The 24,868-nt window shown below is 40.7% G+C and overlaps 1 protein-coding gene and 1 long non-coding RNA gene across 2 annotated transcripts; one reads left to right on the forward strand and one right to left on the reverse strand.

Moving 5' to 3' along the window:
- Positions 1-12,524: 12,524 nt before the first annotated feature.
- LOC147327941 (uncharacterized) lies at positions 12,525-14,774 on the reverse strand. Its single transcript, XR_015130051.1, has 3 exons — positions 14,441-14,774; positions 13,433-13,525; positions 12,525-13,302 (listed from the first exon to the last, which is right to left on the reverse strand). It is a non-coding gene; the product is annotated as an uncharacterized LOC147327941 (long non-coding RNA).
- A 496-nt stretch (positions 14,775-15,270) lies between these two features.
- Positions 15,271-24,084, forward strand: LOC147327942 (uncharacterized). The gene is made up of 6 exons (XM_086295968.1): positions 15,271-15,430; positions 20,610-20,755; positions 20,844-20,905; positions 21,301-21,414; positions 22,206-22,304; positions 23,829-24,084. Exons 1-6 carry the CDS (start codon positions 15,314-15,316, stop codon positions 23,996-23,998), a joined length of 708 nt encoding a protein of 235 aa, XP_086152094.1. The 5' UTR covers positions 15,271-15,313; the 3' UTR covers positions 23,999-24,084.
- The last annotated feature ends 784 nt before the right edge of the window (positions 24,085-24,868 follow it).

Below are 24,868 nucleotides of genomic sequence, written 5' to 3' on the forward strand. Positions count from 1 at the left end.
ACAGTCTGTTCTCTAAAACCTAAAAGAGGAATTATGGATTGGCTCAACTGGTCCCTAAATGCAATTGACACCCCTTTCTCAACGAGAAGTTTGGGCTCGGGTGAGCCTGAGTGCTGAAGATATCTACCTATTCGGAACCATGGTAACAGGGTTCTGGCGGATCGGAGCTGGCTTGGCTTTAACCCTGCGTTAAAGAAAAAACATCAGCCAGTGGTTAAATGTTAAGCTTGTTTAACTCCCAGCTCCACCTGGAGCCTGCATCCTAGAAGACAAATCCTGTAAGTTTTTTTTAAATATAAATTTTATTGCTTTTTGCAACAACATACAAAGGTTTGTTTTCCCAATTATATGCTGCTGTAATAGGAACCCTTTTTCCCCGCCCTCACCTCCCACCCTGCTCTCTTCCAAACCTACAACAAAAAAAACAAAAACAAAAAAAACCCCACATAGAATATGTATACATTTGTATAATATGTGGCATTTATACATATTCAAGGAAACAAAAAAGAAAGGAGAGAAAAAAAGTAGACAATAGAAATAGCTAGCACATACTAAACAATTTTCTCCTCATCCACACTCCTGCAGGAGTTGTCCGATGTTTACTTCTTTTATAAAGTTTTTAAATGGCTTCCAAATTTCATCAAAATATGTTAACTTGTTTTTGAGAAAGTACGTTATCCTTTCCAATGCCATACACTGTGCCAAAGAATTTATCCAAGCACCAATAGCAGGAGGATCTGATGTTTTCCAATTTAATGCAATCATACGTTTTGCCTGTAATGTACAATAATCCATAAACTTAATTTGATGGGCTCTTAGTTTAAGATTTTTAGAATACACTTGTAATAGCAACATTTCTACATCTAAAGCAATCTTTTTATTCAAAATTTGGTTTATTTTGTTCATCACCTCCTGCCAAAATGCACGGACAATTCTGCATTCCCATATACAGTGGAAAAATGTTCCACGGGCTTCTCCACATTTAAAACATGTATCTGGAATTCTGTTATTATATTTATTCAATTTCACCGGTGTTACATATGTTTGCATGATCCAATTGTATTGTAATAACTTTAAGTTACTATTAATCGATTGTTTTTGTGATTTTAAGCAAATTAACTTCTCTCACACTCTGTTCTCTAAAACCTAAAAGAGGAATTATGGATTGGCTCAACTGGTCCCTAAATGCAATTGACACCCCTTTTCAACGAGAAGTTTGGGCTCGGGTGAGCCTGAGTGCTGAAGATATCTACCTATTCGGAACCATGGTAACAGGGTTCTGGCGGATCGGAGCTGGCTTGGCCCTGACTTATCGAAGAATTAAGAAAGCGGAACCGGCTGTTCAAACCCCCACAAGGCTGCCTGCTGGGATTGAAACGATGGGAGAAGCGTGAGTTTCTCAAAATGGGCTCATTGAGTCAGCACGGATGAGATCTTGGAGAGGCTACGGCTGCTGTGAATACTCAGAATAAGATCTCTGACTGCAGACTGGATACATCTCGGAAGCGTTAGCCCAGAATAACATCTCTGGGCGCAAAATTGGATGACATCTCGAGGAGGCACACTGCCGTGAGTTCTCAGAAATTGGCTCCTTGAGCACAAGAAATGACAACATCCTGAGATAAACTGAAGCCTGTTGGCTAAGAAGTAGTGCTGAAAGTTAGGCAGTTCTAGTCCTCCTTTATCCTTGGTCTTTTGTAGTGTTTTTAAGCTTATACGTGGGGGTTTATTTTTCCAAAGGAATTTGGACATACATGAATCTAGAGATCTGAACCAATCTTGTGGCGGTTTAGTTGGGATCATTGAGAATAAATAATTTATTTTTGGTAAGACCATCATTTTTATAGCGGCAACCCTTCCCATGAGTGATATGGGTAGACATTTCCATCTAGCCAGATCATCTTCTACCTTCTTTAAAAGTGGGATATGGTTTAATTTAGTTAGATCTGCAAGCTTGGGAGAAACATTAATACCTAAATATTTTATATTTCCCGATTGCAGTGGTGTAGAAGAGGAATTATGGAGGGAGCAATTAATCGGTAGAACTGTAGATTTTGACCAGTTAATTGAGTAATCTGATATTCTTGCAAAAGAGTTTATCAATTCAATCACCCCAGAGATATTGGTTTGTGAATTTTGGAGAAAGAGTAACACATCATCCGCATAAAGGCTGATTTTATGTTCCATGTTCTTGCATTTTATGCCCTTAATTACTGAATTCTGTCTAATTGCTGCTGCTAGTGGTTCAATAAAAATTGCAAACAGTGAAGGGGAGAGTGGGCATCCCTGCCTGGTGCCCCTCAAGAGACAGAAGCTGGAGGATGTCTGGTCATTTGTTCTAACACAAGCTGTTGGGGAATTATATAATATTTTTAACCAGTTTATGAAAGAGGATCCAAAACCAAATTTGTGTAAAGTTGCAAATAGAAATTTCCAGTTAACTCTGTCGAATGCTTTTTCTGCGTCTAAAGAGAATATTGTAGTTTCTAGGTTTTTACTGTATGAGTAGTCTATCAAATTAAGTAATCTACGTGTATTTGTTGATGAGTGCCTACCTTTTATGAAACCAGTTTGGTCAGGATGAATTAAGAGGGGGGTTATTTTCTCCAGTCTCTTTGAGAGAGCTTTGCAGATTATTTTAAGGTCTACGTTTATAAGGGATATTGGACGATAGCTTGAGGGATATACAGGGTCTTTGCCTGGTTTTAGCAGGAGATTAATGTTTGCAGAATTCCTATTTGATGGAAGTCTGCCCTTTTCTTTAATTTCCAACAACGTTCTGTAGAAAACTGGTGCTAGAATCGACCAGAATTCTTTGTAGAATTCTGCAGGAAAGCCGTCTGGACCTGGAGCCTTATTATTGGGCATACTTATCAGGGCTTCTTGGAGTTCACCTGGTGTCAGTGGTGAATCCAGTGCCATTGCTTGAGTTATGTTGTCCAAAAACTGATCAATTTCTTTTTTAGATGGGTTTATTTGTGGTGAATACAACGTTTTATAGAAATCCCTGAAAATGTTGTTTATTTGTATCGGATCATATATTGTGTTCCCAGATGAATCTTGAACAGCACATATAGTTGTTTTTTCTTTATTTATTTTTAGCTGGTTTGTTAGAAATTGACCGGATTTATTACCATGTTCATAATTTTGTAGGCGTAGTCTTTGTACTAAGAATTTTGTTTTTTTATCAATTATCTCATTTAATTCTAATTTTGTTTTGCGTATTTTGTTCAATGTTTCCTGATCTTGGTGGAACGCGTAGGCTTCTTCTAGTGATTTGATGTTTTTTTCTAATTCCTGAATATTTTTGTTTTCTTTTTTCTTTTTATGTGATGAGAAAGAAATTATTTTACCTCTCATCACAGCTTTCCCTGCTTCCCATAGAACAGAAGCTGATGTTTCGGGAGTGTCATTATAGTCCAAATATGAAGTCCACTCTTTTTTAAAATATTTAATAAAGTCTTCATCTTTAAGTAGTGATATATTAAATCTCCAGTTTTTTCTTGGCGTAGTATTATTCTTGTGCATTAGTGTTAAAGATACAGGACCATGATCGCTGACAACTATAGGATGAATCTCAGTGTCTGAAATGTCGTTCAGCAGTGAGCTGCTGACCAAAAAATAATCCAGACGAGAGTAGGAGTGATGGACATGTGGGAAAAAAGTATATTCCTTACTGGTGGGGTGAAGGGAGCGCCATGCATCGCAAAGACCAAAGTCGCTCATATACTGTTTGATTATATTTGTGGACTGCCAATTACGCTGAGTTCCCGCTGTATTGAGCCTATCCATGTCTTCATTTAGTCCAAGGTTGAGGTCGCCTCCAAGAACAAGTGTGCCATCTAAGTGTTCAGAGAGTGCACTGAAAAAACCGTGAAAGAATGAGGGATCATCAACATTTGGACCATATACACTTGCAATACATAGCTTTTTATCAAGTATAGATAGTTTAATAATTAAGAATCTGCCCTCTGGATCTATAACTGTATCGAGTACTGTGAAATTAATATTTTTATGTATTAAAATTGCTACTCCCCTTTGGCTAGAATTATAACAAGCTGAGAACACATTAGGAAACTCAGGTGTTTTAAGTTCATTCGAACCTCTAAGAGGTCTGTGGGTCTCTTGTAAAAGGACAACATCTGCCTGTAGTTTTTTGAGTTGGTTAAATATTTTTAACCTCTTTACTCTGGAGCCAGCTCCATTTATATTCCATGTAATGAACCTCAGTGTACCCATAGATGTTTGTGTATAACTAGGGATGTATGCTGTGTGCGTCGCTTAGCCAGGTGGAGAGAATACGTCACTTGTTCATACATAAAGAGAAGGAGAGAGAGAAAAAATGTGTGGCGAGATGCTCCGTGGGTCTGACTTTGTGTATGCATAGTTACTAATATGAGTAGGCTTGGCTTAAGTGTGTGTATCCTAAACGACTGTGTGCGCTGTCTGACTGATGTAAATGTGCTGCCGTTGAGCGCATGGTGCGTATGTGTCGAAATAAAGAATGTTTGTGGATGAGTGTTGAAGCAGGTGATCGAGGCAGTGAAAGGAATAAAGAAAGAAACCAAGGACAGGGGTGAGCAGCATAAAACCAAGAGGGGGGGGGGGGGGGGGAAGAGAGGAGAAAAAAAAACGAGAAGAAAAAAAACAAAACAAAACGTAAACATTCCAATTAAATCACTGACGGAGAGTGACGGTGTTAATTCTGCTATGAAATCACACTTTAAGATGCGATTTGATACTGGTAAGTTAAACAGATGTTAATGCAAGTTAGTGTGTGTGGATAGGGAAATGGTGTAGCTGATTCTTATCTGGTGTGAGGTTAATACAGCCACGGAGTGATGTTGGGGTCGCGGTGGAGCTGTCCGTCCACGTACAGCCGGTCCACAGCGATGACAGCGCGGGAGCCCTTCTGGATGAAGCCGCGTCGGATTGGGAAGAGGACCCTGCGTCGTTCCAAGATCTCTTTGGGGAACTGGTCGTTCACGCTGAAGTCCGTTCCTTTTAATTCCCTGCCGCGGCTTTTCACGTGTTGCTTTTGTTTGAAGTGGCCAAATTTGGCCACGATAGGACGTGGTCTCCCTGTCGTAGCCCGAATGGGACCGAGGCGATGTACCCGATCGAAGACGATGTTCTTCACAGTGTCCTCCGGCAGCTTCAGGTGGGTTTTGATGAAGCTTTTTACCGTGGTCTCCGCGTCCTCTCCAGCGGCTTCTGGAATACCAGAAAATACAAGATTATCACGCATGCTACGAGCTTGTAGATCGATAACTGTTTCTTTTATTTTTTTATTTTCTCTATTGAGCTGGGTAACATTATCTGTGAGACATTTCACCGACTCACTTAGCGTGGCATTTTCAGCAGCAAGCGTTTCCACCTGCTGCTGGCTGTACTCCAGGGATTCTCGCAAGCATTTAAATTCTCGGTTAAGAATCTCCACCAAGGACAGCCTTGCGTCGAAACTGGACAATCGCTTGTCGATTGACTCCAATATGTCGGCAATATCTTTGCCGGCTGGCGATGTTGAGCCGGGGGAATCTGCCGGGCGTTGTCTTTTCGACGACGGCGTCTCAGGTTTGGCCGGGGAAGCTGCACACGGGGTCTTCTTCATCACAAGATCCTGAAAGCACTGATCAATATAATCTTGGAGAGTCTCTAAACTCTCCTCGTTGTTCTCCAGGGTGTTGGAGATTATTTAGACAAATAGTGTTAGTTATAAGACAATTGATAAGTGTATTTGGTAATGCTGAAGCTTAAATGAATTTGTTCAAATCTAAACTACCATTTGCTTTAATTTTCCGCCAAAATCTCCGGCGTCTGACGTCAGTTACAACATGAGTCGCTTACGTTGTCCGTCACTTCCGTCACTTACCTCCTCTCCTCCTCCTGTGGGCTCAGGATGGCTAAAACATACCCTCTTAGATGAACCTTGGCTAGATGTAGAACAAGCACTTTGCAATAATCTAGAGATCTCAGACCTACCATTTATCAGCTCAAACATCCAACGACATGAATGCTTTAAAAGCATCAACATCAGTGCTTCTCTGACAGCATGGTGGGAGTTTCTAAAATTGACAGCGTCTTCATTAATCCCATGCAAACGTACACCTATCTGGAACAACCCTGACATATTACAAAACAATAATATGATAAACTTTTCAGATTGGAGTGGTAAAGGAATCAAATATTTAGAACATATACTAGAAGGAACAGAATTTATTTCATTTGACGGACTAGTTACACAATATGGGATCAACAAGAAAAGATTTTTAGAATATCAACAAATTAAATCCATAGTAAAAAAGAAATTTAAACCGGGTCAAGTTGAACTACAAACACCACCAAGTGTGGTTCAATTTCTTACTCTTAAAACCCCCAAATTACTATCCAAAATATACAGAATGCTTTCTAAAACAGATGAATCAATATCACTTCCTATTGCAAAATGGGAAGCGGATTTATCAGTTAACTTAGACCTAAACTTCTGGTCTCAGATTTGCTTAAAAACCTTTAATCTAATTAGAAATCCCAGTCTTCAATTAATTCAATACAAAATATTACATAGAGTGCACTATACAGGTCATCGGATGTTCAAGATGGGCTTTACATCTACCAACAACTGCTCACACTGCCAAACCAATTCACCGGGCAATTATATCCACGCTCTTTGGTTCTGTCCACCAGTTCAGAAGTTTTGGCGCGAGATATGTGAAGACTTATCGAAGTGTCTGAAATGTAACATTCCAACTTCCCCCTTAGTGTGTTTGTTGGGCAGTTTAGATAATGTCACTTCAGAAAAGAATATCGCCCATATGGTTTTCACTGCCCTATGCATAGCCAAGAAAACAGTCCTCATGAACTGGAAAAATAATAATAATCTTAATTCTAACCAATATAGAAATTATCTATTAGATTACATTAGTCTTGATACAGCCTCTGCCACCACATCAGATCAATTGCTCTGGGCTCCTTTGATCAGCTCCATCACCTAGTGGGGGTGGGGGGTCATAGTCTGGTCCCGCCTTCACTGTTGTGATTGGTGTGGGGGTAGGGACAGGCTTAGGGCGTCGGGGGGTTCCCCGGAGGCATCTTCCTTGGGGGGCTCAACCCGGGGTAGCGGTCATGTCCGGTTAGGGGCTCTGTTGGCTCTCAGGTGACTGTTTCCTCGCGGCTGCGTGCAGCGGGGCTAGGGGAGGGTCTGTGCTGACGGACGTGGGTTACTGACCTGGTAGCCTGGCTGCCCCTGGGTGGGTCCGGGATGGGCGTGAGGTTCTGGGGGCGCTCCGTCTCTGGGCTGGGACCCGGACCGGGCCTCGGGGGCTTGGGTCCTGGTTGGTGTGTTGCCGGGGTTGTGGGCGGGTGGGTGCATGGGGGCCCAGCCCTGGAGCGGGGTGCCGCCGGTGCATCGAGCCACCTGGGGGGCTCTTCAACTGGTGGGGGAGATTGTCACATCTTGCAGGAGCTTTCCTCTCTTCAGGAGCTCCCTCTGCAGGAGGGGGAGATACAGGAGAGGTGGAGGAAGATCTCAGCCTGGGTGTTTATTGTCTTATGTAGTCTGGAAGATGAGTGGATGGTGGGGTGGGTGCAGTTTTCTCTGTGGTGGGGTTGGGAGGACTGTCCCGGGCTCTGTGGGGCCGGGAGGCGCTGCTGCGCTGGGCCCCGGTCTGGATGGGCCTGGGCCCCCTATCCCTGGCGGGTCGCGGAGTATGGGGGTACCTACTGGGGTCAGCGGGGGAGCTGGCCCCAGGGAGGGGTCACTTGCCCCTCCCTTCCTTCCCTCCCCATCTCCAGCTGCCTCCCTCTTCCCGCTCCACCACAACCACCCACACATGCAGGACCTTGGAGTAGGGGTATGTCACCAGGGTGCAGAGGAGGCTACCCCCCCCTCTGTCCCCTTCTGGCTGCCTCTGCCTCAATTTTATCCCACAACTTAGACATTCACATTACTCACACTCTCATTACACATACATATAGGATCTTGGGGGTGGGCACAATACACGGAGTCCAAAGTACCATCAGGGTGTACACCCCACCCCTGGCATCGTTGCCCACCTCTCAATTTTAAATACACGTAGACATTGAGGGCTAGCAGGAGGGACCATGCGCTTACCTGCTGCTCTCTGGCAGGTAGCTCCAAGCCCTCCTGGGTTTTAAATGCACCTTAGAACACACATGCATCAACACTACAATGAGCGGGTGGAGGGAGGTTTGGAGTCTTCTCTCACCCCCATTCTCTGCGACCTGCTGGAGCGGGGGGGCTAGGAGGAGGAGTTGGCCGTCCGACTGCGGTCTGGAGTGTGGGGCCTTCCTGCTGCTGCAGAGTCGGGGCGGTCTACCTCCCCCCACCGTAGGGAAAAGGGTAACACCACCTGGGTCTGGGTGCAGTTCCCCCCTCCAGGGGCAAGGGCACCTAGACCCGGTTTGTAGAGTACGCTTGGGGAGTGTGATCGTGTGTACAACGTCTCTTTATGTCTGTCTCCACGTTGGTTGAGTGTGGAGTAAGTGCATATGAGAGCATGAGGGTGGGAATGGATGTTTGTATCTGTGTGTGCCTGTATGTCTGTGTCTATATGTCAGGTTGGGTGTCAGGCGCCACCTCTCTGGGGACATCTCAGGCCCTCCAAGGTATGGAGGCCTATCTCCCCCTACCACCACTTCCCCTGCCAGTGGCGGTCCCCCTCGGACATCGGTGCGTTGGTGGTTCTTTGTGTCCGGGGGTGGGCGTCCAGGTACACACCGGCTCACTCCTTGGCGGCCGCTTGTCGGGGCCTGGAGCCTGGGGCTCGCTCGGGCCACTTCGGAGGTAGGGTGCCCCCGGCCTCTCGGCCTGGGGCTCGGTCACTCAGGCGCGGCTGGCTGCCGGCGGAGCTCACGGGCGCGTCACTGCAACTCCCCCTGGCTTCTGCTCCGCGGCTGCTGGGTGAGCCCTCATCTGGGACTCTCCTCAGCTCTTTCTGGGACAGTGGCGCAGCTGCCCCTCTGTTGGTCTTCCTTGGTCTCTTGTGTTCTGGGGGCCTCTGGATGTCTGGAGTTTTGATCTCCTCCATACCTGCTTCATGCCCTGGAGGACGGGGCTGTGGCCCCCCCACACCCTCTAGCAGATTATTACATGAAGGAACCTTTTAAAAAACAAAAAACAAGCGCGTCCATGCTCACAGGTGTACACACGGGTGATCACACCCACAAACTACACCCTTTTTGGCTCCTACCTCAAAGCACACTGTGTTCTGTTGATCTTATGTGCTGCACAATAATGTTTAATATTTAGTATTTACTGTCATATTCCCATATATCATTGTGATGTTGTTTATTCTATTACTCTTGTTCTCTTCTGCTTGTTTTTTTCTTTCTCAGCAGGTGACCCAGGTGATTGATATATGCATTTTTTTTCTCTGCCCATTCTGTTGGTTTTTGTCTTTTGCCCTTCTCCCCCGTCCCTCTTCTCAGCTGTTTCTCTTTCCCTCCTACTTTCTCCCCTTCTTTCCCCCAGTCAAGTCTGTCCCGTATTCAGTAAGTGAAAATAAAATAAACAATAAAAGGTGAATCAAATGGACCATTACAGCAAGGCTGGGATGGTCAATTTGGTAAAGTAAATCCGTTGGGCATCTTTCTTTGCCTTTAGACAACAATTCTGATGGCAAAAGAGCCAAACGGGACAGGCAAAAAAAAAAGAAAAAAAGAAAAAAAAAGAAATGACAACATCACAGAACGCAAGTATGGCGAAGCCCGCGGCTCTCCAACGGGAGATTGAGAGACCAGTGTTGGACTGTAGAACTGCTTTGAAATTCATATGAGCTGTTTGCACTAAAGTAAAAAATACCATCACTTATGCTGATACCCCTTTGGCGCCAGCTGCAAGGCCGGAGCTGAACAACAACACCCTGATAATGACTGTTGAGTCTGTTCCTTCCCATTCCATGCAAGGCCACCTGGGTTGGCTGGAAGACTGTTTACTTAGCCTGGCAGGGCGAAGGACACTGTCTCAGCTGAACTATGGAGACGCACACACATACATATACTGATAAGCACTCACCGACGCATCACCCTCCCTACCCCGGATCCAATGCCACCTCCAACGCTTACCTCCCCTCTGATGTGGACATCGGGTCAGCTGGAGGCGCAGTCGAAAGATAGCAGCGGTCCCAGATCAGATGTACACACTGGAACTCTTTCCCATGTTGCTTGTCTGTGTTTATTGTGCTATGGTGTGTTGATATCTGTGCATTCCTGTATTATCCTTTTGTGTTACACATTTCAATGTTTTTTTCCTCGCTACCTAGCCTGACCTGTCTCCCCAATGTGATGTTTGTGTATTGTATGTACGGTCTGCAAGGTCTGTCATCTCGGTTGTGGGCAAAAGACCTGCAACTGACAAATAAAGGCTATCTCATCTCATCTCTCATCAGCATTCTGTTTTCCCCCCAGCTATAATGCAATCATCTTTCCCCAAAACAATACTAGTCCACTAGTCTATGTATCACTTTTCATCTTACTAAGTGAACTGGACAAGATGATAAACAGAAACACATGCTTAAGATGTTGTCTGGTCTTCATGAGTTTCATTCTATGTGTACCGGTATATATGTGTTAGTAGGGTTAATGCATTTTCTGTTTGTGTGATTTTATGTACCTCTCTCATTTTGTGGTCCAGACTCCTTCTCAGTTTACCCACTTACAGCAGTCAGTTTCCCTTTTCCCAGGTTTGCTAACCCAAATTTGATTTCCCACTCTAAACAACAGCATTCCTCTATGTCCTCACCTGCTCTCCTCTCCCACTTCAACAGTCCAATGGTAGTTCTTCTTTTCAGCTTCGTCCTGTGTATTCTCCCACTGTCTCTTTCATTGCCATTTAACTCCAAACGTGGCAAATGTCAGCTCAGACAGTCTTTTCACAGGTCCTCTTCACACACAGTGAAGTTGCAGCTTGCTGGAAACGCACTCCATCCAGTCAAAGTGATGGTTTTTCTCTCTCTGATGCCGTTTGCACATACTGCTGCTTGCTGGGTCTCTCTGCTCAGGACTCTGCTGTTGTGTCTTGGACTGCCATGTTGTTGCTCTTTGCAACTGCATTTCTTGTCTTCAGGGAGCTTGCTTTCTCAGGTGACAAACACATGGGAGTTAAGCTGTTAACACAATTTGGCCAAAACTCGGCCTGAGTGTTTCTAATGATTTTTAACCTATAATTTTCTTCCAACTGCTGCATGTGGAAAATTGATCCAGGTCTGCTCTTCACCTGTCTGAGGGACATTCTCATCACTACTTAAACAACACACATCTCCTCTCTCTGGTTTGAAAGTGAACTGAAAGTGAGATGGTAGTTGTTTTTAGGCTGAGAGACACCAAACACTCTTCATATTATTGTTGCTTATTTTCATCAACAACACAAATTTTATTTCTTTTGCGTCCACTAGGGTAGTTGGTGACCTGCAGAGTCACCCTCTTCCCAGCTGGAGACTGCTTCACACACTTTCACACTCCTCTGGAGCGCGCACACACACTGACGTCAGGCACATTCACACTCACTTTTTCATCTGCTTTGTGCAAATTTCACAATTTCGGTGTGTCGTCTCCCCCTCCTCGGTGGAAAGCCATTTGTTGGACTCCGGCTCGAATGACCAAATAATGTTGGGTCTGCGCTTCAGCAGGCCCACTAATTCAGACTTATTCCTTGGTGTTCCTCCACCTCCAAAGAAATGTCAGAATGAGTTCGAACCACAATTACTTTGCAATTACTTTGGTGGAGTAACACCAAAGTAATTGCTTACGGAGCTTGCTTCTTCGACATCTTTAAGAGTTCTGAACAAATGACTGTCCTCCTCCAGAACATCTTATGTACGCAAACGCACGTTGCAACTTCTTATCTGGTGCATGTCTTTTATTTTGACAGCGAATGCGCACCTGCGGACCACTTATGTGCACCCCTGCTTATAAACACATTTGCATGAAACTACACTCTAAGAAATAAAATGTTGTATTTACTCCACCCAGTTATGTCAACCGGTTTCACACAACTGGGTTAGTGAAATATAAAATGTATGATACATTTAATTTGAACAAGAAATTTTAAGTACATCTGATAAGATTTGGATAATTAAATGCAAATCAAAAGAATCATGTTGTATTAGCTGAATATCATAATGTTGATATAACTAACCTTGTTGATTTAAATTGAGAAGACTAAATAAAACCTACTCAACCAAAACAAGCTGTACTTACTTTGAGAAATAACATGTTGTATTTACTCCACCCAGTTATGTCAACCGGTTCCACACAACTGGGTTAGTGAAATATAAAATGTATGATATTTAATTTGAACAACAAATTTTAAGTAAATCTGATAAATCTACTCACCCAAAACACGCTCTACTGAAACTATAGGATTAAATCACTTTAACAGAATTGCAACTTAGTCTATTTAAGTTTGTAAATTAAATAAATCGAACACAAGTTTATTCAGTTAACCTAACTTTAATAACACTTTGTGTAAAACTTGTTGAAGCACACTTTGAGCAATTCAAATGCTTCTAGATCTTTTCCCCCAAACAATCTTTACATATATTCAAGTGCATTTTAGGTGCAGGAAGACAAGATACAGAATGTCATGTTAAACTGAAATGATTAAAACTGGAAAGTGTTGTGATTCCAACATTTTTAACATTAACATGACTTAATTTAAACTTGATTGGGCTACAATGAAAAGCCCACAATACAGCCCTGCAAACAGCAGGTAGAAATGACTTGTGTGTCATTTTTGTCCATATTTAGAAAAATAACCTTTGCTTCAAAACTTAAACTGAAGTCCAAAGTTAGGAGCAGTCTTTTTCAGTGTAGTTGGATGTTGGTAAAGGTTCAAGAACAAAGAACGCAGAAAAGTGAAAGGCCTTGCAGAAGTTCTTGTGGCAATTCAAACTGAACAGTTTATGAAGTGCAAGGAGAAGGGTTCGAGAACCTTAAAGTTCAGTGTCCTCTATAGTTCACTGCAGGCTGTTTCACTCAAGCAGTTTGTTTTTCAGAACCTGCACCTTCATGGATAGGTTGTTCCCATCCAACTCCATCAGCACCTTCTGAAGAAATTCAAATGTGTATTTCAGGTGCTTTGGGTAGCTCAGATTTAGAGTATAGATTAGTCCAAGCAGGAGGGCACAACCCTTTGCCACATCACTAAGAGCTTGCAGCACAGTGCATCCTTCTATGATGACACCAATGTCCTCAGGTGTATCTGCAGAGTTTGCTCTCATGTCTGACAACATAGACTCCCAAAGTCAGCTGCTCTGTTTCTCTGCTTGCACCAAGATCCACATCCTTTAAATAAAAAAAAAAAAAAGATAAGTTAATTGCGTACATATACATATGGACAAGTAAGTCCACCTTCCATTTCCAATCCCAAATTTAAAAAAGGAAAATAACTGATCGTTTTCCTTTTTTAACTTACCAAGAATTCCTTGAACAGGTCATCTGGCTTTTCATTTAAGTAGACACAGACAGCTTTCAGAATGCATTCCTGTCAAACATCAACGCTGGGATTCTGGTGGAGATAAGAACTCAATATGAGAGAAGTTTCCTATTTTGGTTCCTTTCAACCTCTTTACAAAACAAAGTCAAAAATATTAACACATAGCAGATATGTGATTAAGCAATGTTTCATAACTCACATCAGTGATGTGCAGTGAGGTTCATGATTGGTAAGGCACTGACTCCTCTGTGTCAGATTAACAAATATATGAACCCAAAAATCGAAGCTTTTCAATTTTGACATTACGTGAAAGCTTTCATTTTTGCTTTAATCAATTCTAGATTGTTCAATATATTTAATAATTGTGCCCCTAAAATATTAAAATTAAATAGAAGATTAGAACTGGGCAATATGGACTTAAAATCCTATCATGACATTTTGTGGATAACAATAAGTCTGTGAAGGTTCACAGTCATCCCCAGGTCATCATAGTCTAAGGAGCTTGGAAAGAAAAGTGAAGCTTCTTCAGTGAAGATTTCTGACACTAAACCAGAAATCAACATGGAGTCGAATTCTTTCAAACAATGTAGCAACTTAATTGATGCACATTTCTAAAATACACTACACATTCATTTCATTCTTCAAACTACAGGATCGCTGGCGCTCCCAGTGGTCATTACTGATGTCAGGGAGCAGGTGCGGTAGATGTTGGGAGTAATTTTAAAACTGTCGGTCTTAGTAGGTAAGTCTCATCTTAACAAGAATCGCAAAAGATTTTGGAAAATTACACCGAAGCAGGTTCAACAATATTTGTTAAATGTTTTCATACTTCTAACATGTGAGAGAGGTATACAAGCTAGAGTGTTAAAAAATTTGCCAGGCATCATTTGTTTAAAAAAAAAATGCAAAAGTATTCCCGAAAGTGTCAGATGTGTATCAGTTAGTATACATTAATCAAATTTGTCATCCTTAAATTGTTGAACTTACCAAATAATCCTCAGATGGCGATGGATTCAATCCAGGATGCTAAGCATATGCAAGTCTCAGTTGAAAATGGCGGATGATCAAACTTCCACACTGCACATGTGCAAACTCAGAAGTACGGAGAGCCTATTAGGACAATCCTCTTTAAATTAAAGTGCTCTTCATTTTAAATGAACTTTTTACATTGGATTTAATTTACTGCATTTTGTTGTATTGAAATATTATGTTGTTAATTAAATTCAAAACAACATACTTGTGTTTAAAGTTAAAAATCAATTGGTGGCATTAGTTTTAACATGAAGCATTTACATAATGCTACCAACATCAGTGTGTCATTTCTTAGAGTGCCACTGAATGAGCAATGGGCTGTGAGGTCAGTTCCTTTATTTATAAAAACATAAAAACATGTCCAGATGAACAGAATCAACGTTTTGGGATTTACTTACCTGGATGATTGAGCATTCATCAAGACATTTCTTGGCACTGATTTGAGGACACTATTAGGCTGAAAGACAGTCTTTCCATTCCATTTAACTTTTTATTGTATTACTTTCAATAAAGTGTTCTTTTTAATCATTGAATCCATCTCTCTTGCCAGGATGTGTTTTCAAATCCAGGTAGCTTTTAATTTAATTTGTTACATTTTCAATCTTTTTATTTCCTAGGGGTGAAAATCCCTTAGGTGGCATTGCCGCAACACATTTAAATAACCCCCCTGACTGTACTGCCACAGAGTAAATATGTCTGTTATGTTCTTTTAAGTACGATTACAACACATAAGTAAACAATTGAGCAATACGTCACCTAAACTGGGCTGAGTCTCGTATGTCTAAAACACACTTCAAAGTCTGAACCCACACTATCAGCAGATGAGCCATGATGGAGTTTGTTCACGTTGCTGTAGCTGTGCTCGGTCTTCTGTCTCTTGGACACTCAGCTCCTGTGACAAGCTGTGAGAATCTAATCCAGCCTCGTGAAATCCATGGAAATCAGGTCAGACTCTCTCTTATCTCACCTTTCACTTATCACTTTCCGCTGAGTAAAATAAGTTTTGAACATGTCACCAAATTTACATGAAATTTACACCAGATGTGGGTAACCACCCATCCAGTCCACACATACAAAGAAGTAAAATCATCAATGTCCATAAATTAAGCTATGTGTTATAATAAGATGACACAAGGAAAACTATTGAACACATGAAGAAAGGAAGTTGCAAAAAGGCATGGAACGTCATGACACCAGCTGAAATCTATCAGCAATTAGAAAGCAATCCTGCCCCCTAGTGCAAATTAATATCAGTTGGTTCTATTCTAACTGATGGCCTATAAAAAGATGTCTCATTACCAAGGTGTCACACAAACTCCTACTGTAACTTTGATTGATTGATTGATTGATTGAATCTTTATTTTGAACATGTTGAAAAAGTATATAAAAAAAATAGAATTAAAAGAGACAAATGAACAAAGCAAACAAAAGGAAAACGAGCAACCACAACTCCAAATAACGTCCATGTTCAAAAAGGAGCAGGAAGAAGCATAAGCTTATTTAATCCCACCCCTTTTCCACTATCTAGTATCAATAGACTACAGAAATACCTCCTTGTAATTACATTATATGTTATGTGTAATTTTTTTTTTTTTTTTTTTAATATATACACATATATGTTTCTATCTATCCATACCTACGTATATACACACATACGCACATATACACATTTTCAATAACCCCATTAACACCTGAAGGATACACAACCTACAATTTTATATATATTTAATATATATATATATATATATATATATATATATATATATATATATACATATACACATACACATATATATATATATACATACATACATATACACATACATATATACCCATACCAACAAACCCGTGCATGCGCACACACATGAAAATATTAGACAAGAACACCCTATCAAATCTCTACCTTTTCCCTGTACCCTGTAAAAACCATATCCTTAAACCGCTTTTTAAACTGCGCCATGCTTGGACATTGCTTCATATCTTTACTTAGTCTGTTCCACAGCTTCACTCCACACACAGAGATGCAAAAACTTTTTAATGTTGTACGGATACGAGGATGTTTTAAATTTAATTCCCCCCTCAAATTGTATCCCTGTTCCCTTTTAGAAAACATTTTTAGAATATTGTCAGGAAGCAGGTTATTTATTGCTTTATATATAATTTGTGCTGTGAGAAAATGAACCAGATCTGTGAATTTTAGAATTTTTGATTTTAAGAATAGTGGATTTGTATGATCTCTGCAACCAGTTTTATGGATTATCCTTATGGCCCTTTTTTGTAATATAAAGATTGATGATAGCGAACATTTGTAAGTATTGCCCCAAACCTCTGCACAGTAATTCAAATACGGTGCAATCAGGGAACAATAGAGAATGTGGAGTGATTTGTGGTCCAGAATGTGTTTTACTTTACTCAAGATTGAGACACTTCTTGAAATTTTGTTATGTATATGATTTATATGAGACTTCCAGTTTAATTTATCATCTATAATCACACCAAGAAACTTATGTTCAAGTACTCTTTCAATTTCCACACCATCTACATGAATCTGCACTTGTGCATTTCTAAGGGAATTCCCAAATAAGATAATTTTAGTTTTACTTAGATTTAGCGATAGTTTGTTCCTGTTAAACCATTTTTTAATTTTGCACATTTCTGAAGTAATTGTATCCAGCAGCTCCTTTAGATTCCCCCCAGAACAAAAAATATTTGTGTCATCTGCAAATAATACTAATTTTAATATATCAGATGCCTTACAAATATCATTTATATAAATAATAAATAACTTTGCAGGTGGAGATGGAGAAAATGAAACTAGGGCTGAGGAGGGAACAGCTTAGATTGATTTATTGGGCAAACTTACAGGGTCAGCGGAAGGATCACCCTACACTAGAAGTACTTAAACCTTGCTGGGAGAAAGGCAGGAGGAAGTTAAAGAGCTTTGGATGGGTGGTGGGGGAAGAGCTAGAGAACTTAAATTAGATCAGTTAGACATATGCCAGCGAGTGCCGTGGCCTGCAATCACTCCACGGATACTTCCTGAAGCAACTGTAGATTTTGCTTTATTGCACCAGAAGAGTCAGGATAGGGCAGGCGGTCTACACTCAAATTCAGTTCACGGTTACACTGAACAGTATTGTGGGTATGTGCAAGTATATACAGATGCTTCAAAGAATCCAGCTAAGTCATGTGGGGGTAGCAGTAGTAATTAGGAAGAGGATTAATGATGGATTGTCTGTGTTTACAGGAGAAATGATAGCAATTCTATTAGCGGTTCAATGGGTGGAAGAGTTGAGGCCGTTGAAAGCAATTATTTGTTCAGATTCAAGAGCAGCCTTGGTCAGTCTACAGAAAGGTCATTCGGAAGGTAGATCAGATATTTTAATAGAGATTCAGCAAACTCTTTTCAGAATACATATCTGTCTGTCAGTAGTGTTTGTATGGGTCCCAGCTCACTATGGGGTAAGGGGGAATGAAGCAGAGGATAGGTTAGCAAAAGAAGCCACTAATCATAGGATAGTTGATCTGGCAGTGAGTTTTGGTCAGGTGGAAGTTAAGAGTATTATTAAGCTAGAAATGAGGGGTAGATGGCAGAAACAGTGGTAAGAAGAAAGGTGGGGAAGGTGGTTATATAAAATTCAAAGGGGGGTGGGAGTAAGGAGAGCCACAGGAAGGAGTAGGCGAGAGGAGGTGGTGGTGTCAAGACTGAGATTTGGACATACAGGATTGAATTCTATACTATTCTTGATAGGGAAACATAATTCAGGGAAATGTGATTGTTGTGGAGAGGAGGAAACTTTGGAGCATGTTATTTTGCAGTGTCGGAAGGTAGAGAGGACACAACTGGTTCGAAGTCTCAGTAACATTAACATGAAATTGGATCTTATTAAGTTATTACAAAAGGAGTCGGGGAATAAAAGTTATCAGGCTTTGTTTCAGTTTTTGAGAGAAGGAATATTCTTTGGAAGGATATGAAGTAGGTTGCTTTTAAAATTTTTTTTTAAAATTTTATTTATTTATTTTTAATCCTGTCCACACTCCATACCAGTGGTGGTGGAAATGCACCATGCAGTTGTTTGCCAACTGCCAATAATACTTACAAGAAAAAGAAGGTGTCACACAAAAAACATATCATGACCTTCATAATCTTATTGTTGCAAAACAAATTGATGGCATTGGTTACAGCAGAATTTCTAAATTACTGAAGGTTCCAGTGAGCACTGTTGGGGCAGGACAGAACATAATTTCACCATAAAGCATCCAGAACCAGCTGCTCCCCACCAGTTTTCAGACAGGGGAGTGAAAAGAATTATCTGAAGAGTTGTCCAAGAGCCAAGGAGCACTTGCGAAGAGCTACAAAAAGACTTGAAATCCTCTCAACTGCCATGGCCTGTATGCACGCTCACCATGCAAGACTCAATTGCTGAAGAAAAAAAACATACTAAAGCACGTTTAAGGTTTGCTGAACAACATTTAGACAAGCCTGTGAAATACTGGGAAAAATATACTCTGGTCAGTTGAGACCAAAACTGAACTGATGCCTTAATACACGCCATGTCTGGAGGTCAAAAGGCCTCACCCCAAAAACATTATACCAAAAGTGAAGTTTGGAGTTGTATGGGGCTGTTTTTCATCATGTGGCACTGGAATGTTTCATATAAATGGAGGAAGATGAATGGAAAAATGTTCTGCTGCCATCTACCAGGATGTTGAAGATGAAAAGCTGACGGACCTTTCAGCAAGACGATGATCCAAAAACAAAATTTGAAGACTGTTTGTGTAGAAGAATGAACCAAAATCACACCTGATCGATGCCTGCGGCTAGGAGGCGTCTTGAGGTTGTCATTACCAACAAAAGCTTTTACATGAAGTATCAAATACAATTTCAGTAAACGTGTTCAATACTTTTTCCTTCTTTCATTTCTCATTCTTACACATAACATCTATGGTTTGATTTCTTTGTGTAACACTGGTGGTGCAATACTAGTAGTGGGCATGTAAGACCTGTTAGTGCTACTTCTTGCCTTCTTTGCATGTAGTACGGGCAGTATAGTTACCTTTAACCTTAGTACGAGGACAGAAGGGGAATATGGGCCAGATCAGACAGGTTCTAGATTTGTAGGAGCCAAGGGTGTATGACAACAGAGGACTTGTACGCAATAGGTGTAGAAAACACAATTGCATTTATTAGCAATTATTAAAGTTCAGCAGGTTGTGCACATTTAACAAAAGTAGAGCGCGCTTCTTGAGAACAAAATAAAATAAAATAAACCCCACAAATGGTCGACCCAAGGATATATTTTCTTTTGTGTCTTTTTTTAAAAAGTCAATTTCAGTCTTTCAGTGTTCACTAGTCACTCAGTGTGTTTGTAACCAGTCGGGTTACAATCTACCAGTTCATCTGGCTCTTTGGGCTGGGCTCGCCATCCAGTACTGGAAAAGGGATCCTCGATTCTTCTCAGGTCCTCAAAACCAATCCAATCCAAATAAGCAAAGGGAAAAAACTTGACCATGTGAAGCAACAAATGCTACACGGGGCTTCACAGTGCTCACGCTGGCTCACGGCCTCTGGAATACAGTATCACTCTTATTATTCTCGCCGAAAAAGGACTTTCACTATCCAGCTAGCTTCTTTGCTGCACGAGTAAGCGGATCTTTTACCGTCTGTGTCTCTGGTGTATCTGACTGGCACACGAAGGCACACACAGGTGTCTGAGCAGCACACACAGACTGGGGGAGGGTCAGACCGGCCAATGATTGGTCGCTCAGTGGATCTAACAAACACACTCTAAAGGACTAAGTCCTGCCCCCACACCATTTATATATTACATATACATATGTACATATTAATTAAACTTATGTTTACATGCTTTTTATCAGTATTTATTATAATTAACTTTGTTTTTATCAATATTTATTCCCATTGTGAGAGTATGAATATTTATACTTTTAATCCCATTTTTAACACCGGGTTACATTTGCATGTGTGGACTGGCTGGATTGTTACTGACATCTGGATAGAATTTTACGTCAATAGCACCTTTAGAAATGTATGTACTGAGAAATCTGGTGATGTTTTCAATACTTATTTTACCCCCTGTATATTATACACCATCTGTTTCAGCTGGTGGGAAAATGGACACAAATAGCAGAGAGCACAGGCATACCTGGATCCAAAATGCTGACGAAGATGCTTGTGGAGACCGCCTGGATGAACATCACTGCTGCCAATGAGGCTAATACGTTCAATAATCTTCAAATTCAAAAAATGTAATAAAAATGATAAAACCTTGCCTGAACTGATACTGTTTTCAAATAATCCGAATTTAGAAATCTCTTTAATTTTATCTTCTAAAAGGATGGGCATGTGCTTCACATTGAAAACCAACATGACTTTGGTTAACAACACTTTCAATATGGGTGAGTATTACTGAGGGAACAAACATTTGGATGACCACCCATATGGAAAAGATATATATAAATCTTATAAAGTTTTTATCTGTCTTGTATGAAACTTGTATGAAAAGAATATAAGAGTGAAAACACATATAAGATCCCTTGAAAAATTATACAATGAAACTTGTATGTTTTGTATACTTACTAAAAAAAAATATGAAAGTAATGAGAAAGTGGCCACTTTCATGAGTAAATCATATATGTTTTTACTATTTCTTTTCCATATGGGCAGATTTAGACTTTGTGCCTAGCATTGCCACAACACTTTCATTATATCGATTGGTGTGTATTTGCACACTGCACCCTTACCAATGCTAAAAGGATATGAAGCGTGGCCATCATCTGTCATCTGTCCACAGTGCACAATTACCAATATTCTGCTTTCCTGCTGAATACTGGCTGCCCTGACTGCCTTGTTATCTACTCAAATAACACCATTGGAAGAACCACAGTTAAAGCTCTCCAGCTCCTGAGTAAGAACAATGACACACCTAAATAATGTAATGTCAAAGTACTTAAGTATTTTTTATGGTCCAGCTTCATGCATTTAATTTATTATAGCTGAAAGAAATGCTGGTGACTAATTTCCAAGTTAAAACAGTGATTAATCATTGAACAGTGGTTTCCCCTGCATTAATGAATCAAATCCAAACACTGCCCTTTGAAATACCAGTTACAAATAATAGTTGCCCACTAAAGGCATTTTTTCAGAAAACAAATTTAAAAAGAATAAAGCATCAAGAATAAAGTGCAGTGATGTGAATGTATTTGCCCTCTTCCTGGTTTCTCTCTATTTTGTGTACTAGTCACACTTACATGTTTCAGATCATCAAATAAATTTGTATATTTGACAAAGATAACCCAAGAAAATACAAAACACAGTTCTTAAAGAAATATTTCATTTACTGTGTGAAATTGTAATTGTCTCTAAATCTAACAACTGGTTAGCAAGAACTGAAATCAAGCATTTGCAGTGATTGGCAATGAGTCTTTTTTTTCAAAACTCTACTATGTAGAATCCCTTCAATTCAGCCGTACTGGATTGGATTTTCAAGCATGAACGGATTTTAAAAGCCATTTAGACGTGGCTTTGCTCATGTGCTCACGGCCACAAATTCTCCTTCAATATCATGGTTGCTTCAATTACAGCAAGTGGTCCAGGTCCTGAAGTAGCAACAGCAACAGTTGTTTCTTTGTGTTTTAATCTTTTTATTTACTTGGTGTCACTGTGTAGGCCCCGTGCTAACACTTTTCTGTCTCTCAGGTAGGAGAGTTAAAGTGTCTGCTGCTGAGTTGGAAGAGTTTACAAAGCAGGCAGAGTGTCTGAACCTAGAATCCCCTGCTATCTTGGATTCAGAAAAGGGTATGAACCTTTATATAATATGAAAGCTTAGAAACTGCAGTTGAACTGAATATTACTTCTTCAGTCTAATATTATCTTTATACAGTGGCTTGCAAAAGTATTCGGCCCCCTTGAACTTTTCCACATTTCCACAGCCACAAACATGAATCAATTTTATTGGAATTCCACGTGAAAGACCAATATAAAGTGTTGTACATGTGAGAAGTGGAAGGAAAATCATACATGATTCCAAACATTTTTTACAAATAAATAACTGCAAAGTGGGGTGTGCATAATTATTAAGCCCCCTGAGTCTATCCGGTTGTTCAGTGATGACGCGACGAATCCTACTTCTGGGTCTAAAGTAGTCTGCGTTTAATATGGCTTTTGTGTTGTTAACATGTTTAATGTTATGTATTTTCTTCTATTTGATCTCAAAAAGCTCCTAAAACAGTCAGTGATCACTGACCTCCCTCAGCTTTTATTACCGCTAATCATTTATTTAAGCTCAGTTTTTAAAACCTTAGGATGTAACTACAGCCCAGCCCATGCAGCAGTATATGAATGACTAACCTCGTATTGTGGATGGATTATCTCAGTTGTTCTCCTGGCTGAAGTTTGGTCCTTTTACAGCATCCTGCCATGCGATTACATTTGTTCCTGACCACCGAGAACACTCACGCTAACTTTTATTGAGTGGAAAAAAAGTTAGCTTGTTTATATTATGCTAACATAGCTGTGTCGCTAGCGGTCACGTAGCACATCATTATATACCAGCTAGCCCAACTTCAGTAACCCTACAAACGTCACTGCTGTTTAGTTTTCTGTCTTCATTTATGCTGGAAGTGATAACAGAGCTGTACGTTTTAATTTGTTTCCAAAACCCCGCAGTCAGGACATGCTATATTGTATTTAGATAGAAGCTAGCGAGCTAACACCCTGCTAACTTCTAACTCCGTTAAATGTCATAAATTCCGTTTTCATGGATGCCTGGATGTTAAACTCAATTGTTACACCTGGTAGAGCAGAACACTGATCATTTTATTAAAGATGAAAGACTTTAGACAGTTTTTCAACTCTCAGTAATGCCATAGTGATCGTTTGATATATGGACCTGCAGCGGAGTTTAGACCCAGACACGGCTAGTGACGTCAGACTGAACAACCGGATACTTTGTGGAACCACCTTTTGCTCCAATTACAGCTGCCAGTCTTTTAGGGTATGTCTCTACCAGCTTTGCACATTTAGAGACTGAAATCCACTTTTTAGTTATTTATTTATAAAAAATGTTTGGAATCATGTATGATTTTCGTTCCACTCCTCACATGTACACCACTTTGTCTTTCATGTGGAATTCCAGTAAAACGGATTCATGTTTGTGGCTGTAATGTGACAAAATGTGGGAAAGTTCAAGGGGGCCAAATACTTTTGGAAGCCACTGTACTCTTTATATTTTTGTAACCGCCATGTTTGATAAGTTCATAGATTAGTCAAATGTATTCTTTCTCACATGAATGAACTTTATTTACAAATGTCTTCTTGCAGGGTTTTGCCCAGATCCAGCACTCACCCCAGGAACAAAGACTATTGATCTGTCCTTGAGCAACATAATGCCTGATGATCTCAACCTATCGGAGAAGCTTTTCACTGAGAGTGGAATGAAGACCATTTTGGAAATGGTCCAAACTAGTGTGGATCTATTCAAGGAAGACTGACGTGGTCATAAATGTCACTAAGTGTTGATGAAGAAGCCATGTCTGTCAAGAGCATTACCACTAAAATTAAACATGCTAAAAACATATGAGTGGCCGTCATCTCTCTTCAAAGCAATTTAGATTTAGCTTCACTGAACTGACATAAAAATGAAAATATTCATTTGCTTTCTGAATAAATGGCACCAAAACATTTCTACTTTCTCTATTTTAAGGACATTATAGTGCATGAGTAAATGCCGATCAGGCTCCATAGTGCCAGGCAGCGAGCACGGCCTGCTAGAGGAGATTGTGCCCTCAGGCCACCCTCATGAAGTCTGTTTCTGATTGATTGGTCAGACACATTCACACCAGTGGCCTGCTGGCAGCTCTCATTTTCTTCCTCCTTGCATAAGAGAGGAGATATCGATCCTACTGATCGGTTAAGGACCTTCTACGGCCCTGTCCAGCTCACCTAGAGTAACTGTGTGTCCCCTAGTGTCTGCTCCATCCTCCTGAGTCTGTGCTAGGAGACAGAGCATACCTTCTTGCAATGGCTCGTATTGATGTGCCATCCTAGAGGAGCTATGCTAGCTGTGCAACCTCTGAAGGGTCCAGGTATTGCCTCATATAACCAGTGGAAACACTGACCTTAGCCAAATGCAAAACCAATAACAATACCAGTAATAATAATAAATTGAAATGTGAATGTTCTCGCTCTGCTAAAAATTAGACTCAGCATCAGAATCACCTGATAATCTCCTTTGTAAAAAAAGTTTAACCCGTCAGTTTTGTTAGTCTGAGCAGTTGGCAGGAACGGTGAAAAATAGGTTACAGGTTGTTCGGAATAGTCTCCAAGTTAGCTCCATCGTTCTGCTTTCTGCGGGCCAATAT

The sequence above is a fragment of the Aulonocara sp. 'chitande type north' Nkhata Bay genome, linkage group LG6 (genome assembly GCF_057382095.1).
Source record: "Aulonocara sp. 'chitande type north' Nkhata Bay isolate Kocher_YH1m ecotype deep benthic linkage group LG6, A_spYH_male_GT1.1, whole genome shotgun sequence".
Classification (NCBI taxonomy): Eukaryota; Metazoa; Chordata; class Actinopteri; order Cichliformes; family Cichlidae; genus Aulonocara; species Aulonocara sp. 'chitande type north' Nkhata Bay.

Coding starts and splice junctions, on each gene's coding strand:
- LOC147327942 (XM_086295968.1), top strand. CDS start 15,314: ATGATGGAGTTTGTTCACGTTGCTGTAGCTGTGCTCGGTCTTCTGTCT. Junction 20,756..20,843: donor AATCTTCAAATTCAAAAAAT/GTAATAAAAATG, acceptor ATCTTCTAAAAG/GATGGGCATGTGCTTCACAT. Junction 20,906..21,300: donor TAACAACACTTTCAATATGG/GTGAGTATTACT, acceptor ATCTGTCCACAG/TGCACAATTACCAATATTCT.